Genomic DNA, 17,793 nt, shown 5'->3' with positions numbered 1-17,793 from the left:
AGGAAAAAGTCTGACACCTGTGCCTTTAGGTGGAGGAGAATGAAGACTGTTTATATGTTAATGTGTTCCTTCAACACTAACATTTTGTTCTTTCTCAGTTTATTTGTATTTTAGTCTGTTTTGTTTCTCCCAGCGGCTCAAGTGGGTATACTATGCGTTTATTTTTCTAGTTATTGTTTAGTTTCTCCCATTTGTAAACCGCCCTGGTGCTTTGATTGATAGTTTACTAGTTTCTGGCACTATTCTTTTGAGACTGAAACACTGAATAATTACACCATCACTGTATACGATTTAACTCTGAACTGAGTGAACCATATTTCAAAAATGATTGATTGCACATATATTTTTATTTCATATACTGTATAAAATTAAGATTTGTCTGTGGCTTATGCAGCAGTGGGTATGTGCAAGTTTAAACAGCATAGAGGGTAAAGGGCACTACTCGAATGTGCCAACCTAGCCATCAAAATACAACAGGTAGTGTGCAGTAGCAGCACAGTTGACAGCACAATTTGATTTGCAAAAGAGGCAGCAAATGTACATGGATATGTCGATTAGTACACATTTCACATGGTTGTGGATATGATGCAAAAAACTGCTACTGTGTCGCCTCTGCATATTCACTTCATGTTCACTGTTGCATCCTTTTCTTTTAATCTAATCAATGTTTCTTTCTGGTGGCAGAATATGGGCTCAAAGTTTTTTGACAACATTCTGGATTTATGGAGTATGGCCATTTCAGAATAATAAAATGTTCAATGTCTGTTTCACATTTTATTAAAGTAGCAAAACTAGCACATAAAACCACATACATATACTGTATACAGTGACACTAAAATTATTCACGTTTGGAGGTTTTTCCCATTTTATTGTTATACTAAATTGAATCACGGTAGATTTAATTTGGCTTTTTTGATATCGAACAACAGAAAACAGAAAAGGACTGTTTAATGTCAAAGTGAAAACAGATGTCTGCAAAGTGATCTAAATTAATTCCAAGTATAACACAAAAAAATAGATTGCATAAGAATTAATATGGCACACCTAAATCATCGCTGCTGCTGCCAATTGGTTTTACAAGTCACATCATTTGTTCAATGGAGATCATTTGTCTGTAGTCAAGGGGTTTCAGTTGTCAATTCTGAAGGCTCACTGGGTGAGTCAGTATGGTGGCTAACCTGCACAATGAAGACAAAAGAACACTCCAGGCAACTCCATGAAAAGGTGATTGAAAAGGACAATTCAGGGGAGAGGTCCAAGTTACTGAATTATCCCTTAAAGTAAAATGAATTTCGGCCATTGAGAAATAGAAGGAGCAAGGCATAGCTGTAAATCAGCAAAGAGCACAAAAATGGAGTGATCATACAAGAAGGAGAATGGTGAGGGAAGCCACCAAGAGACCATTGATAACTCTAAAAGAGTTACAAGCTACAGTGACTGAAAATTGGAGAAACTGTACAGACAACTACTGTTGCCCAGGTGCTTCACCAGTCACAGCTTTATGGGAAAGTGGCAAAGAGAAAACCATTGTTAAAAAAAGAAATGCACATGACATCTTAGCTACAGTGTGCCAGAAGGCACAGGGGAGATACTGAAGTCAGCTGGAAGAAGACAGTATGGTCTGATGAGGACAAATTGAGTTTTATGGCCATCAGACTAAATGTTATCAAAAACACACCATCCCCATTGTGAAGCTGAAAGTGACACTCTGTTCCAAAGCATTTGAGTGTATGAGTGACATCTCTCTTCAACACTAAAAGCCCTCATTGTCATGCAAATTAATTTAATTTACTATAAAGGCTGGAGTTTTGGCACTCCACACAGAGGGCACAATAATCGCTATTACCAGTAGTTCATGATCTTTCAGTTAGTGTGCTTGTGCAACAGTTCCGTCAAACAAAAATCACCTCAGTTGTGCCAAGATTGAGATCCAAAAGATTGCTGCTGACTTGTTAATGGGGAGCTATTCACCACAGAGGACAAAGTGCAAGAGACCAGTGGTTGAAATACATAAAATATGTTGCAGAATATACCAGTCTCATCATAAATTGGCAATCAGAGGCGCTACAATGAGAAAAGTTATATATATCACTGTCAGAAATGTTTTCAGCAACAGATTAGGGTCATATAGTAAGGGTTAGCTTCATTAAGATTCAATGACACTTCACGACTTGGGGAGCAAGTCAGTTGCTGAATCTCATTGCCTCAAAGGGTGTCAGTCAGATTGTGAGGCTAGGAGACACAGGGGATGATGGAATACACAAGTCCCCAATGACTTTTCAACACAATTCCAAATAGACCTTTATCACAACAGAATTGGCAGCTAGAAGTGGTGTTTAACACTATCGTATCTTTGCCAGAGGTTATAGCTTTGCAATGCAGTGGCATATCATGGAGTTCTCAACATCCCTTAACTGTGTCTAAAGCTAGCCAAAATGATGTGGCCAAATTAGTGGAATACCATTCTAAAGTAAGCAACACTAGAGTCTCCTTCCAACAATTTATTTTAACTGTAGTGGTAAGAGAAATGCAAATTTGACCGCGTGTCTTTTGTCTCACATAACCAACATATATGAATACAACGTTAGCAAGCTTGTGTTAAGTTGTAAATGCACTAAGAGCCTAGAGAGTTAGTTAAACTAGTGAGACAGTTAACACTTCTGTCTGTAAAACCCCTTTCACATGTGCAGTTTTATTCACGGAGAGAGCTATGAGTAGACTTGAGTTGAAATGTTGGGTAAGTTAATCCAAAGCCGAAGTAGTCTGAAGCTGTGAAAGGGGGCATCTGTCAGCACTGCTGGAAAAGTTAACATGGCAACCCTTTGACATTTTAATATAGAAGTTACTGAAATATCAAGCTGCACAACAGCTTCCTGGCACTTAAAGTTTTTTGACATTTTATTAGTCCAGTCAATAAATGATTTCTGCAAGTACAGAAGTTAATAAACTTTAGCTTTCAAACAATTTGTGACAGGTAAATATCAGTCTTGGTGTTTGATAAGCCATTCTTATTGCTTTAACATTACCTGTAACAGCTTGCAGACTGGAAGAGTCATTTATAGAAAGAGAATTGCGAAAACTTGGCTGATGTCAAGTATGTTGGATACACATTTATCTGGCTATCAAGTTATTAACAACATTCTTAAGTTGTTTGGTTCCTCATAGAGTAATTGCTTGAAAAAGAACAATTTCATTTAGTGAAGGGTTTTGGGCTCATTGGATCTTTGGTCTTGAGATGGTTCCTAATGTGTGGACAAAACAAAACTTTTTAAGTATAGTAGGCTACCTAGCAGGATACTAAAAGATCAAGATAACCAGAACTTAGCTGAGATACTATATGCAGCAAGAGAATTTTTTAACATCAGGAACCCATAGGTATTTCACAAATCTGTTAGTATCTATTTATGGTTATTTTTGGGGAAAAAAGCATTGTTGAATCAAGACATTGGATGGTTTTTAGGGCTTTCTTTCTAATATTGCTTTTTAATATCAACCTAATATATTGTGTCACAATGGTGTGCTTGGGATAATTTCACCCTGAGCTGAGGGTTGGCAATGTTACATAATGCCTCACCTTTCTCCAGCAGACCAGGTGACCTCAGCTGGAAAGTCAAATAACATCACTTCTGGGTTCTGGTCCCCTGACCACACCTATTCCATCTTCCCATAGAAATGAAAAATCCAAAAAGAGATCTCCTTAACATCGTTTTGGTTTTTCCTAGACAACAATGAGATCAGAAAGAAATAAAACAGAGACATGTTCTTTTGTCTCATGCTTCTCAGATTTTTCTGCTGAGACACAATCCTCCACCCTGATCAGGGCGCCAACACACCACATGGCACACACCCACACCAAGCACATACTAGGGACGATTTAGAATCGCCAATGCACCTAACCTGCATGTCTTTGGACTGTGGGAGGAAACCGGAGTACCAGAAGGAAACCCACACAGACACGGGGAGAACATGCAAACTCCACGCAGGGAGGGCCCGGGAGGCGAACCCGGGTCGCCTAAGTGCAAGGCAGCAGTGCTACCCACTACACCACCGTACCGCTCATTATAAAGTGTATATTTTATTAAAATATTTCTAAAGAATTGACAGAGAACCCGCTGAAAGACTGAAGAGTATGTTTCTGCTGCACTGCGTAAAAACATTTGAATGATGTTTTAAGGAATTGAAAATCCACAGTATGAGAAGGCTCATACTGGGCAGAACAAAAGCACTAACATGCCAAGGTAATAAACTTAAAGGTTTTTTTAAAAGCAAAACAAGATTTCTAAGAATAAAACTGATTAGAATGAAATTATTCAAACTCTATTTGTCCCAAAACATTTAAAAAAAGGTGCCAGAGTGTTCTTCAGAGAGTTCCCATAGGGGAACCATTTTTAGTTTCCCAAAGATCCACAGCACTAAATCATAAAAAATAATAAAATGAATAGATGGTAAAAGATTTTTGAAAAGCCAGTGGTTCATGATTTTGGAAGGACTCTTGTTGTATACAATAACACAGATTAACTCCAGGTTTTCTTCATCTGTTAGTATCCTTTTAGCTCACCATACATGAAAAATTTACGTTTTTTACAAATATTTGGAAGTTTTTTAAATCACCAACAACCAGCTTCATAGGCGAAGAACCCATCTCAGAATTAAATGGTGCTTTGTCAAACAATGGTTCTTCGAGGAACCACACAAACAAGGCCCTTTATAGGCATAGGCTGACCATGCAAAGGCCTAGGCTGCCGTCTAGTGGAAAGAGTAAATTACTGACACCCTCAGTTGTGATTCCTATCTTTATTTTGTTTAGAAAAAGTTGTCTGGACCAGAGCAGAGCACAAAGAAATGATTATGTTGTGCACATCAGCAGGGCCTGCACTGTCTACACTATGTGCCTGCGCTGGCCCTGAAGTGCAATGCACAAAAATAAATAAAATTATGCAAAAACAAATCAGAAAACAAGGTAACCAAGGGAAACATAATTTTCAGAGAGGATCAGCAGCGAGGCCCATCAGAAACCACTTGCGTCGAGTAGGATAGAGTCTGTGTAGAATTTTGAACTGGGAGTTCTGGTAGTTTGGGTTTCTTGAACAAAAACCTTACAGATGAGATTGAACGGTATCCCATGAAAGGGGTGAGGGGAGAGGAGAAAGGTCTCTGGACCAAAGAGAACTCAAGGGCAGAGGTTTATAGGATACTAGCAAAATACCCGCGCTTTACAGCGAAGAAGTAGTGTGTTAAAGAAGTAATGAAAAAGAAAAGGAAACATTTTGAAAATAACGTAACATGATTGTCAATGTAATTGTTTTGTCACTGTTATGAGTGTTGCTGTCATATATATATATATATATATATATATATATATATATATATATACACACACACATATAAACATATACAGTATATACATACAGTGGTGTGAAAAACTATTTGCCCCCTTCCTGATTTCTTATTCTTTTGCATGTTTGTCACAAAATGTTTCTGATCATCAAATACATTTAACCATTAGTCAAATATAACACAAGTAAACACAAAATGCAGTTTTTAAATGATGCTTTTATTGTTTAGGAGAATAAAAATCCAAACCTACATGGCCCTGTGTGAAAAGTAATTGACCCTGAACCTAATAACTGGTTGGGCCACCCTTAGCAGCAATAACTGCAATCAAGCGTTTATGATAACTTGCAATGAGTCTTTACAGCTCTGGAGGAATTTTGGCCCACTCATCTTTGCAGAATTGTTGTAATTCAGCTTTATTTGAGGGTTTTCTAGCATGAACCGCCTTTTTAAGGTCATGCCATAGCATCTCAATTGGATTCAGGTCAGGACTTTGACTAGGCCACTCCAAAGTCTTCATTTTGTTTTTCTTCAGCCATTCAGAGGTGGATTTGCTGGTGTGTTTTGGGTCATTGTCCTGTTGCAGCACCCAAGATCGCTTCAGCTTGAGTTGACGAACAGATGGCCGGACATTCTCCTTCAGGATTTTTTGTAGACAGTAGAATTCATGGTTCCATCTATCACAGCAAGCCTTCCAGGTCCTGAAGCAGCAAAACAACCCCAGACCATCACACTACCACCACCATATTTTACTGTTGGTATGATGTTCTTTTTCTGAAATGCTGTGTTCCTTTTACGCCACATTTTACGGGACATTTGCCTTCCAAAAAGTTCAACTTTTGTCTCATCAGTCCACAAGGTATTTTCCCAAAAGTCTTGGCAATCATTGAGATGTTTCTTAGCAAAATTGAGACAAGCCCTAATGTTCTTTTTGCTTAACAGTGGTTTGCGTCTTAGAAATCTGCCATGCAGACCGTTTTTGCCCAGTCTCTTTCTTATGGTGGAGTCGTGAACACTGACCTTAATTGAGGCAAGTGAGGCCTGCAGTTCTTTAGACGTTGTCCTGGGGTCTTTTGTGACCTCTCGGATGAGTCGTCTCATCGCTCTTGGGGTAATTTTGGTCGGCCGGCCACTCCTGGGAAGGTTCACCACTGTTCCTTGTTTTTGCCATTTGTAGATAATGGCTCTCACTGTGGTTCGCTGGAGTCCCAAAGCTTTAGAAATGGCTTTATAACCTTTACCAGACTGAAAGATCTCAATTACTTCTGTTCTCATTTGTTCCTGAATTTCTTTGGATCTTGGCATGATGTCTAGCTTTTGAGGTGCTTTTGGTCTACTTCTCTGTGTCAGGCAGCTCCTATTTAAGTGATTTCTTGATTGAAACAGGTGTGGTAGTAATCAGGCCTGGGGGTGGCTACGGAAATTGAACTCAGGTGTGATACACCACAGTTAGGTTATTTTTAACAAGGGGGCAATTACTTTTTCACACAGGGCCATGTACGTTTGGATTTATTTTCTATTACCCTAAATAATAAAAACCATCATTTAAAAACTGCATTTTGTGTTTACTTGTGTTATATTTGACTAATGGTTAAATGTGTTTGATGATCAGAAACATTTTGTGTGACAAACATGCAAAAGAATAAGAAATCAGGAAGGGGCAAATAGTTTTTCACACCACTGTATATATATATATATATATATATATATATATATATATATATATATATATATATATATATATACACACATACATACATATATATATTGTGTAACGTGGCCTGGACACAGACAGACGGACATCGTAGTTGTACCCAACACACGTTTATTTACACAATATTTACAATATTTACGTCAGTGCACGTCCCAGTGCCACCAGCAACAATCCCCCAAAGTCCAGGCCTCACAATTTATGGCCGCCTCCAGTCCTCTCTCCAGCGCCGTCCTTCTTCCACCCGACTTCTGCTACTGAATGAAGGGAGGCGTCCCCTTATATAGGAACCGGATGGGCTCCAGCTGCTTCCCGGCATTCCTCCGCAGACACGCCCCAGTGTGGCGGAAGTGCCGCTGCGCCCGAAGCCCTCCGGGTGTCCCCTGTCTTCTTACCCCCAGCACTTCCTGGTGTGGTGGAAGTGTTGGGCTCCAGGTTCCCTCAGGCACCGGGGCGCCTCCTGGCGGTGGCCACGGGCCCCTACAGGGTTGGGCTTCCAAGCCCTCTACCCGTGGCCCCCAATACAACCAGGGCGGTCGACCCTTGCAGTCTGGAGGAGGTACAAGCCCTCCTCCTGTCCACCTGGGCGTCCCGGCTGGGCTCCACCCCCAACCGGATGCCACAATATATACTAGCAAAATACCAGTGCTTCGCAGCGGCGAAGTACTGCCTTAAAATTTTATTAAGAAGAAAATTAAACCTTTTTAAACTAAGGGAAAATATACCAATAATTATTTGTTAAGGATCTCTTTGTATACCACATTGTGAGTTTGGCCCTCCGGTTGTAATATGACCAAGCTGTGCGCTGAGCTTACTCTTGAGCATGCAATGTACAGTTGGCCATGTGAACAGTAATCTTGTTTCAAATCTCACAGCTTGGATTGCTGCTGTCATAATCGGTTTGAGTTTCATGGTTTGTTTCAATTACGACAGTATTTGAAGGACTTGTGTTGAAGAGACATTCGGCATCTGTCAAGTGTTGTAAGTATACAACCGGTTTCATCGATAACTTCACATCCAGCTTTTGAGAGTTTAAACATTCATAAACATCAAAGTGTCCACTCCTGAAATTGTCACCTGTCAATCTAAGATGTTTAAGAGGCACTGGCGGTTGTCGAAAGGTGAAAAATATTTGGCCATTTCGGTACACTTGAAAGCGACAACCAAACAATTCAGTGGCAGCCATCAACTCACATGCAGATGCATAGGTGAAGGGCTTAAGCATTTTTTCTTCCGGATATCAAGAGTGAGCCTGATATGGCCGTGCAAAATGTAACAAAGAGAATGGAAAAGGTAGGTGCCATCTCCGGGCATGGAAACCACTCGGTAAGTTCTTTGATCGATGGTGATCACCTCGATAGACATGTTAATGGGGTACGGTTGGAATGATAAAGGAAATGGGTACCTGAACAATGTAAAGTAAGTCTAAAATACCTACACAATAACTATAATCGTAATAAATGAACAATAAAACAGCGGAGAAGCCTTGGATTAAATAAAAGGCTGTAGTTATCAGCAGGGAGACGTAAATCCCGTGGCGAAGCAAGGAAGGGAATGTAGAGACTGGAGCGACGGACTGCCTTATATAGGCAGGCAGCCAACAACGTGGGAGGCGTTGGAATGGGGGACCCAACGCCACCTCACACGGTGACCGAGCTGCAGGTTATGGACAAATATATGTACGTAAGTAGGATTCAGTTAGTGTTGGGAACCCGCGTACCAAATTTCTTGAAGATGGGCCCATAAGTAAAAGTTCAATATGGTGGCCGACAGTGGCATCATACCACCGAAATAAGTACCAAATTTCAGCCTTCTACCTACACGGGAAGTTGTAGAATTAGTGATGTTGGAAAGTTCAATATGGCGGCTGACAGTGGCGTCATACCACCGAAACAAGTATGTACATTGGTTTTGGTTAGTGCAGGGAAGCCACCTACCAAATTTCGTGAAGATGGGGCTATAAATGAGAAAGTTCAACATGGCAAACTTTGTCAACCGTTATTACCGTTATGTGTAGAGTTTTGAAATGAAACCTGCTTAACTTTTGTAAGTAAGCTGTAAGGAATGAGCCTGCCAAATTTCAGCCTTCTACCTACACAGGAAGTTGTAGAATTAGTGACGTTGGAAAGTTCAATATGGCGGCTGACAGTGGCATCATACCAAATTTCGTGAAGATGGGGCCATAAATAAGAAAGTTCGATATGGCGGATGTTGTCGCCCGTTATCGAATGTTATGACCATTACGTGTAAAATTTCGAAATGAAACCTGCTTAACTTTTTAAGACATTTAGAAATATTTCTGCTTTTGCTATAGATTTAAATGCTTAACTCTGTTTTGTTGATATCAATATATTTTGCCCTTTCTCTGTGCAGTTTTTCCCCTTCGTTGTATCTTATTAATGACAATTAAAAACGAGCAGAGCAGACATGCTGGCAAACAACACTGAATAATCAAAGGCTGCAACTACTTTAGCATTAGACCCACTAATTAGAAAACAAAGGATTAATTAAACAATTAGAATACCCAAAAAGAATCATCATCAAGTTGAAAATATTGTTAGAAAGACAAAATTGCATTATTCCCATTTAACTGCTTGGTAATTTATTATTTTTTTTTATCAAACTTAGTTTTCTAATTTCTATATTGTTCCCAAAACACATCACTTAATTAGCCCAGGAGTCCAATTAAAAACAGAAGCTGGTTGGAAAAAAAACCTGCAGCCACAGGGGGTCCCCATGACCTGGGAAGCACTGGATTAGACAGAAAAGTAAAAGACATATACTTTGCAATTTAGTTCATAGTGCAAAGCAAGTTTGCACCTGCATTACAATATAATTCATCAAGTTTAACATCCATTTTCTTAACCTGCTTGTCCAGGGCAGGGTCATGCAGAAGCTGATGTCTTCCCCAGCAAGCATAGGGAGCAAGGTAAGAACAACACCTGGATGGGGTGTGAACCCATCACAGAAGTTGACCTCAGTTAAATCACTACCGGAAACTTATATAATACAAGATAATGAAAGACTTAGTCCTTTATGTGTTATTTTCTATATGATTTACTTAACAACCAAAATCTAGATCTAAGAACAGAGCAATAAATCCAGACTCCATAACTAACACGTATACCTTTGAAACCATCCTATTTGTTGAAATAGTTGTTCGTCCACATTAGTGTTTTCGGATTGTTTTCTAGAAATGACATCCACACTAAAATTGGTAAATCTTTCTTATGGGGCAAGCACACTTTATCAGTGAAGCACATAATTTGTTTGCTGAACAAACTCTAAGCATATCGAAATGCCTAAATAACCAGGAAAAAATGGACTTTGTTTGTCTGAACAGATGATGAAATACAACTGCTTTTAAAGGTTACAAATGAGAATAAGTTTTCCAAAACATTGGAAAAAATTGACCGGGAGTCCGGCCAAAACTAAATACAGCAAAATGCTTGAGTGACCCATCAGATAACAGTATCCATCAGGTGATACAAAGAAGTTTGGGAATGAGTATCCCTGCAGTAAAGATGAGATCACAGCATGAATTATCAGAACAAACTGAAGTTGGATCACAAGAAAATTAGATGTCAGCATTTTTGAAAATCTCAGTTATTCCCACCTACACTCCTTTGAAAGGCACAGCATTTTTGATATACACACTTTGGAGAGTGTTTTTTGAAATGATTTGTTTTGATGGTTGAAATACTGTTTTATTGTGGACGGAAGGCTAAAATGAATTAAAAGAAGTATTTTCAAATGTATCTGTATTAGTGTGGAAAGATGTTTCTGAAGTGCAGAATACATAGCCTTAAACACCCAAAGTCACATGAGAGGTGAAATGTGTGACTAGCTGACTGTATGAACATTTCTTCTGGAATGAGAACCATCCAGAACTATCTTAAGGCTTTTTTTATGCTTTCTGTGATGACACTGATTGCTGCCTTTTTTTCAACCCCTGTCATGCCTAGCAGAGTGAAGGCACTACAGAGTGAGCGGCTGACCCACTTCCACTGGTAGGCAATGAACTCGCCATCCTTGTCTCTGACACTGCTCCAGAAGGTCCTTGTACTTTGCATACTTAACTCTTGTGTGACTCTTCCATATGATCTTCCCAAGGCACAATGAGTTCTATGATTACTAGATGTTTCATGGCTTCTGATAGTACAGCTATGTCTGGTCATTGCAGTGTCATTGCAATGGATGCTGGGAATTTAAGTTGTTTACCTAGGTCTACCATTAGCTGCCTGTCTTGAGCGGAGTGAAGTAGACCTACTTGTGATTTGGACTCTAAATGGGGCTGTTCACCTGCCCTCACAAAGATGATGTTTCTGTTACAGAGTGATGATACTTGCTGGCTACGATGGCCGAGGAAACAGTATTTGTCACTACATTCAGCACCTGGCCATTTCACCAATGATTGTAACTGTCACCCAGGGCTTTTGGGCAGCTGCTGTTGGATGTGTTATAATGCCCCCCTTCCTGAGCATCAGGGGCAAATTACAATTAATTTAAATGGAAAACATGTTTAAGTGGACCCTGATCCCAAAAATGCCTCCTTATTTGTAGAGATAACACTGAACTACATGAAAATTGACAGAATTAGTTTAACAAAAATATTATTCACTAAAACAAACCCTAATAATGATCAATAAAGTGCTTTACTGACTATAGGCTTTATTGCTTCTAGTTTCACATTCAAAGGAATTTCTGTTTTTCTTGGGCTATTCTAAGTAATTCATGATCTGCTTTGGAGCAGCAATACCCAGTATAATGTGAGAAGACATGTGAGGAAAGCAGATGACAAGGTGAGTGAAGCTAAGCAACCTCATTTAGCAGGCTGTTCTGAGGACAATGTCTGAACACAGTGGCATCAGCTGTGGAAGTAACTGAAACTAGGATTGTGTGTCACCATCATCCGCCCCTGCCCCATTCTGTAGGCTACAGCGACGTGGACTTGGAATTACTGAGTCTTCATATTAGACACCAGACAAGACACAATGAAGTTGGGATCTCCCCAAGAGCCTCATCTATTAGAACAAGTTGTGTCTTCTTGTGCTGAGCACTCAACATATGTCCCCATTACACAGAATGCACATATTTTACTAAAGCAGTTGATCCTGTAGCAGGAAAGTCCATATTTTAGGTAAATTGACAAAGCAAAACATTGTGCATATTTGTGTAACTTATTTGTTTTCTGGTTTAATGTTGCAGTGGTGAATGTGTTAAACAAAATATATCGGTGTAAAGGCTGTCATTTGAATTTGCAAATGTAGTGAAGTAAAAGTAGACAGAAAATTGTATACTCATGTAAAGTAGACATTTTCAAAAAACATAATCATATACTGTAATGAAGTATTTCTACTTTGCTGCTGTAAAAACGAATAATACAGCTTGTAATCTCATAGCTGTTATGAACACTGGTAAAGAAACAGGCATTGAAAAATGTCATTTTTATTTTAAGCGCTAAAGAAAAACCACCAGTCAAACTAATATGTAAGAGGATATGCAATAAATGAACAATCGGGAAATTGAACCAAAACAAAAACACCAGAAAAAGAGTACAAACCAGGAACAAGAGTTGGTGTAAAAAAGTTTTCAAATCAGAGTACTAGAGCACTAGAGCACTAATGTATTTATTTTAGTAAAAAAAATTTTGTTTTACTAATGGATGTACTAAAATACCACAAAATGGCAGCAACCATGGCAATAACCCATATATAAAACAGCACCTTATTCTGTACACAATGCCAGAAAAATGTTAATAATGGAATAAATCGGCAGTGGTCTCCCCTAGACTTTCTCTTATACTCAGATATGGGGACGAATATTTGAGTTGTAAACCACAAGACAGTGATTATATTTTTATATTATGTACATTAAAGAACCATCAAGAACAAATCAAATTAATGATATATTCAACAATTATTATAAAAGTAAAGCTGAATAAATAGGACTCTACAGCTGCATGAATAAAAAAGTACCACTTCCAGTTAGCAGAAATAGCTCAAAAGTTGATACGAATCTATGTTTTGTACCTAATACTTGTATGCAAAATTTGGTTGACCTAAGTGAAAGCATACTCACGTTATTGTGTTTACATACACATAAACACACAGACACACACCCACGTAATTGAATGATAAATTATATTTTAGGACTCGAGAAGGTCTAAAACGTGATTCATCAAAATAACGAGGCCGAATTTTTGGACAATTACAATACTTTCCTTACACTTCATATATGAGAAAGAAAAAACATGTATGAAAAATTTTAAAATAGCTAGAATAAATTACCAGGCTGCTATACCACAGAATTAATACCATTGCTACTGTAAAGCCAGTGAATATATGTTTGTATCAGCATGTGAATTTTTGGCTGTTGGTGTTTTGTAAGCATGAAAATAAGAACTTTTGTTAATTTTTAGCTTTTATAAGTTCCTCCCTTCACTGTAACAGAAAAGCTAACTTGTGAGGAAATAAGCTGCTAGTGCCCAGGCACGAATCAGCTTTGACATGTTTATGACATTTGCACCTTCATGGACTAGCTGAAAACAACACTGTACGCAGGCACTGAGAGAGCTTTACACATGTGAGCAGTCGATAGGCCACACAAACATTTGAAAACCAGTCCTAAGTAACAATGTTCACTTGGCTAATTATTTCAATAAGAATTAATGCATTTTCAATGAACTGTGCTATTATGTTTTTGGGTTATCCACTGAAAACCCATCTATTGCCATGTCCAAACTACAAACAGCGAAAGAGAAGCTCTTTATATGCACTTTTGCCAAAATCATCTCCCATTCTCCCTGGCATCCCAGCTTAGACTAAGGTTTGAAAAATTGTGGAATAGCTGATTTGCTAATATTTGCTATTCCTATCGAGCAGTAATGTTCAGAGTAGCAAATAAAAGTCAGAAATTGGCAGAAATTAATTAATTTAAGCCATCCTGACTTGCAATGGAAACAAGTCCTGTTGTAATTCTTCCTTGTACGCCCTGCTTTGTGCCCTACTAAATACTAACTGATGTCAGTTCACCAGTGTCCAAGTTGTCCACCAATTACTTAAAATGTGGAACCAATGTAGGACGCACTTAAAGGCAAATGAGCTCTCAACTGATACTCCTACGCACGATGATCATCTTTTTCAACCTTCTCGAACCTACTCAGTGTATAACATATGGAAATGGCTAGAGATTAAGACACTTAGGTATCTTCTGTCATATGGATAATTATGTTCCAAAATTTAATTTTCCGACTACACACTTCTTTTCCTTTATGCAAATTAGAACTTTTGTTAAAAGAAACCTGTCCAACTTTCCACATCTAGCACCAATATCAATCCCAGAGGCCATACTGGTTAGTCTTGATGAAGAGTAAGCTTTTCAATAATATATAAAATCATTTCAAAGAATATACCCTTCAAAGATCCTAGGAAATTGGAGGAAGGAGACCATTCAATCAACATTTCAGAAAAGGAATTGAACTCAGCCATTCACAGAATATAATCTAGAGCTATTTACACCAAGCATTCCATAACTGAACTAAATGTCTTTCATCAACTACATTTATCTCATTTAAAATTGTCTACAATGTACCCAGAGCAACACTCAACCTGTTAGCATTGCCTTTTAGCTCCAGCATCATTATGCCATACATATTGGAAATGCACTAAATTAACATCACTTTGGATCAAAATCTTTACATGCTTCTCAAGCAACCTCGGTGTCTCAATCACTCCTAATAAATGAATGCCAATGTTTTGTGTACTGCTGGGTAACTCTGGCATCCAGGCTATGACAACAGTATGAAAAAGTGTGGAATTGCTGACTGGCTAATGAACGCTTTTCCATTTGACCAGTGACATTCATAGAAGCAAAGAAAAATCAGCAATTGGCAGAAATTCATGATTTTACACCCAGGCTTGCAATGAAAAACAAATCCTGTTCTAAATCTTCCTTGTATACCCTACTTTATGCTCTATTTATTACTTCATAGTAACGTTTTTAAAACTCCAAGCTTTAGATTAGTTTTAGATTTTATTATATGTTAATCAATATCACTTCTGATTTCAACACACAATGTATTTTTAAGTATGTGCAAGTGTGTGCGTCAGCATGTTGTGTGTACAAAAGGCTGGAGGCTGGATATTTCTTGTTGACTGATTCTCAGCAGGTTAAAAGGTAAGCAAACAATCCAAAAATCCCTCTTTTGTGTTTGAGCCTGTTGTGGTGAGGGCTAATGTGAAAAAACTGGAGTCATATCACTGAACACTTGCCTCCACTACATTGTTACAGCAAATGAGGTTCAAGTCATCAAAGGTAAATTTGATTTTAAAGCTTTCATAAATAATATCTTAAAATTGTAGATGAAATCGAAGTTTCCACAGACTTCTCATAGAAGGTACTCCTGCCAAAATTTGAACCTGACCCTACGTTACATGCAGTGACGGCACTTCCCAGTGAACAATCTGATTCATATTTGATATGTAGTTTATTCAAGTACTACTATTTTTGTTTGGCTGTGCTAAGTTTCTTTGAGTGATCAGAGGGAAATTCTATTCTATTCTACTGCAGTTGTACTATTTAAGCATAAACTTTCATCAAAAGATACCAAATCTCTGCTGAAAACACTGACCATTGTTCATTCTTAAAGGATTACAATGTTAAGTGTACATAGCATAGAAAGTGATGACCCTGATATTAACCAGTTTTCTCTTCTGTATGTGGCTGATTTGTTTGTTTTCTCTTGACTATGGAGTTAAGTACAAGTCACTACTCAAGGGTTTAAAGACCCTTAAAGAGTATACTCAATCACAAAATAAGATGGACTAACTGTTGCATGAATCCACAGTGCTATAATATTTTATGAATAGTTCTTGCAGAACAGTGGTTAGTTTAATTTAATTTGGTTTAGCTTCAACATTTTTCATTTAGTAAATGCTCTTTCCTAGAATCACACTGAAGCAGCCAGCAAAGTTCTAATGACCGAATAGTAGATATTTTGTGGGTATCACATAAAATAATACATATGCAGTATGTATGTAATGCAGGCATAATATGGTTTAGAATTTTTATTGCAGAGTATATTTTTTTGTAAAAGAACAAAAGCAAATGCATGTAATTTACTGAGTGTATGCTACTGTATGTACAGTATTTGCTCCACATCTCATGAACAACAGATGCATAAGCTAGTTTGTTAACAGCACCAAAATTTAAACAAAGTAAAAGTCTATCTTCTTTAACCTGGTGGTTTAAAGTTTAATAATACACCACTCCCGAATTAAAAAATGTTTCCTTTCATACTACAGAACCATCCCACCACAGAGACAGATATAAGCTTGTGTTACTAAGAAGAAACCTATTCAGAATGACTGTGGACACAAAACCTGAGCCTCTTTTCCAAATGGATAATCATGTTAAAAATTCAAAAGAGGAGGCAACACAAAAATGCTGCACCTCCAGCTTGAAGGTAGGAATATGTTACATATTACAGCCATTCAGTGTGCATGGAGCAAAGAGAAAATGCTGAACCTCCAAGCTTTTTGAACCACAATGTGTTTATTGATGTGCCATTTTCTGGTAAAAGGTGTTAACTAAGTCATAGCATCAACAGTAATGCATATAATAAGGATTAGATTAATTATCATTAATGCCCATTTAGTCTACTTATCAAATCAATAAAACCAATGGTGGTATTATTATCATTATTATTAATATTATCGCATGTTGACCCAGTAGTAAGAGCTGCCTCCCCACAGTTGCAGAAGACTGTTTGAACCTCAGGCCTACTTATTGTCTGTTTGGAGTTCACATTCATCTTTATGGCTTCTAATCTGCCCAGCTGTGTCCTAGATCCTCTAATGGCCATTTCTAGGGCCTTGTAGCTTTTGACTATCATTTTCCACTATGTGTTGCTTTTCATTTGTTAGAACATTTTTTTTTTTTTTAAATAATCGTTTCATTTATTTGCATTTGAACTTCCAGCATTATGCTCTGCTACTGTTACTTTAAATTTTGACAAGTCTGTGCTTCACTGTACTGTATGTGCCACTCACTTAAAGCACATTTGCTCCTTGGCAAAATTCTTTACACAGACAAAATATGGAATACTGGGTGGTCTGAGAAAATACCTATTTTTAGAATTTAATTGATATAAGAATATGAATTAGGGCTGTCTAAATAATTTCACTTCAGTTAGCTGTTTCCCTTTGTTGACTTTGATTAGTAACTATCTTATATATAAGAATGAAGATCTACCAGTTGGCTCAGTGTTTAGGAAATGTTCCCTTTGCTGCCAGTCTAAACTTCTCAATAAGAGTCTTATTTTTAGATTTATTATGAAAACAGTCAAAAGACCACAACAGTCACACAGTACTAAATTTCTCAGTTCGGACAAATAAAGTACTATTAATCCATCCATCTGTCTAGCTTGAGTGGAGACTTTTACCCACCGTTTCTCTCATGTTTGTTGTGTTCATAATTTGTGACACTTCACGTTCACTGTCCTCCCCTGACTTCTGATGTATCATCATCTTTTTATTGTACTGTATATACCTATTGGGATATAATATTGGAATATTAATGATGTATTTTATCTTTTACTGAAATTTGTTATCTGTTTATTTCCAATTTTTCTGCCTGCCTTGGCTGGGATATGAACCCAGTCTTCTATGTCTATGAGTCAGCTTACTAATGACTGCACCATTGTACTACTGCGTTAAACATATATATATACAGTATATATATATATA

At 37.9% G+C, this 17,793-nt stretch overlaps 1 protein-coding gene across 1 annotated transcript in view; it reads left to right on the top strand.

The window, feature by feature from the left end:
- The first annotated feature begins 15,230 nt into the window (after nucleotides 1-15,230).
- LOC120538614 (solute carrier organic anion transporter family member 1C1-like) overlaps nucleotides 15,231-17,793 on the top strand; it is a 53,642-nt gene continuing 51,079 nt past the window's right edge. The window contains exons 1-2 of the mRNA XM_039767999.1: nucleotides 15,231-15,361; nucleotides 16,351-16,511. Of these exons, the coding sequence (XP_039623933.1) occupies nucleotides 16,410-16,511 (102 nt within the window). The 5' untranslated portion in view covers nucleotides 15,231-15,361; nucleotides 16,351-16,409. The remainder of the gene's footprint in view (nucleotides 15,362-16,350; nucleotides 16,512-17,793) is intronic.

Source organism: Polypterus senegalus, chromosome 11 (genome assembly GCF_016835505.1).
Source record: "Polypterus senegalus isolate Bchr_013 chromosome 11, ASM1683550v1, whole genome shotgun sequence".
Classification (NCBI taxonomy): domain Eukaryota; kingdom Metazoa; phylum Chordata; class Cladistia; order Polypteriformes; family Polypteridae; genus Polypterus; species Polypterus senegalus.
The sequence above is the reverse complement of the archived record's forward strand: the minus strand, read 5'-3'. Positions and strand labels throughout refer to the sequence as shown.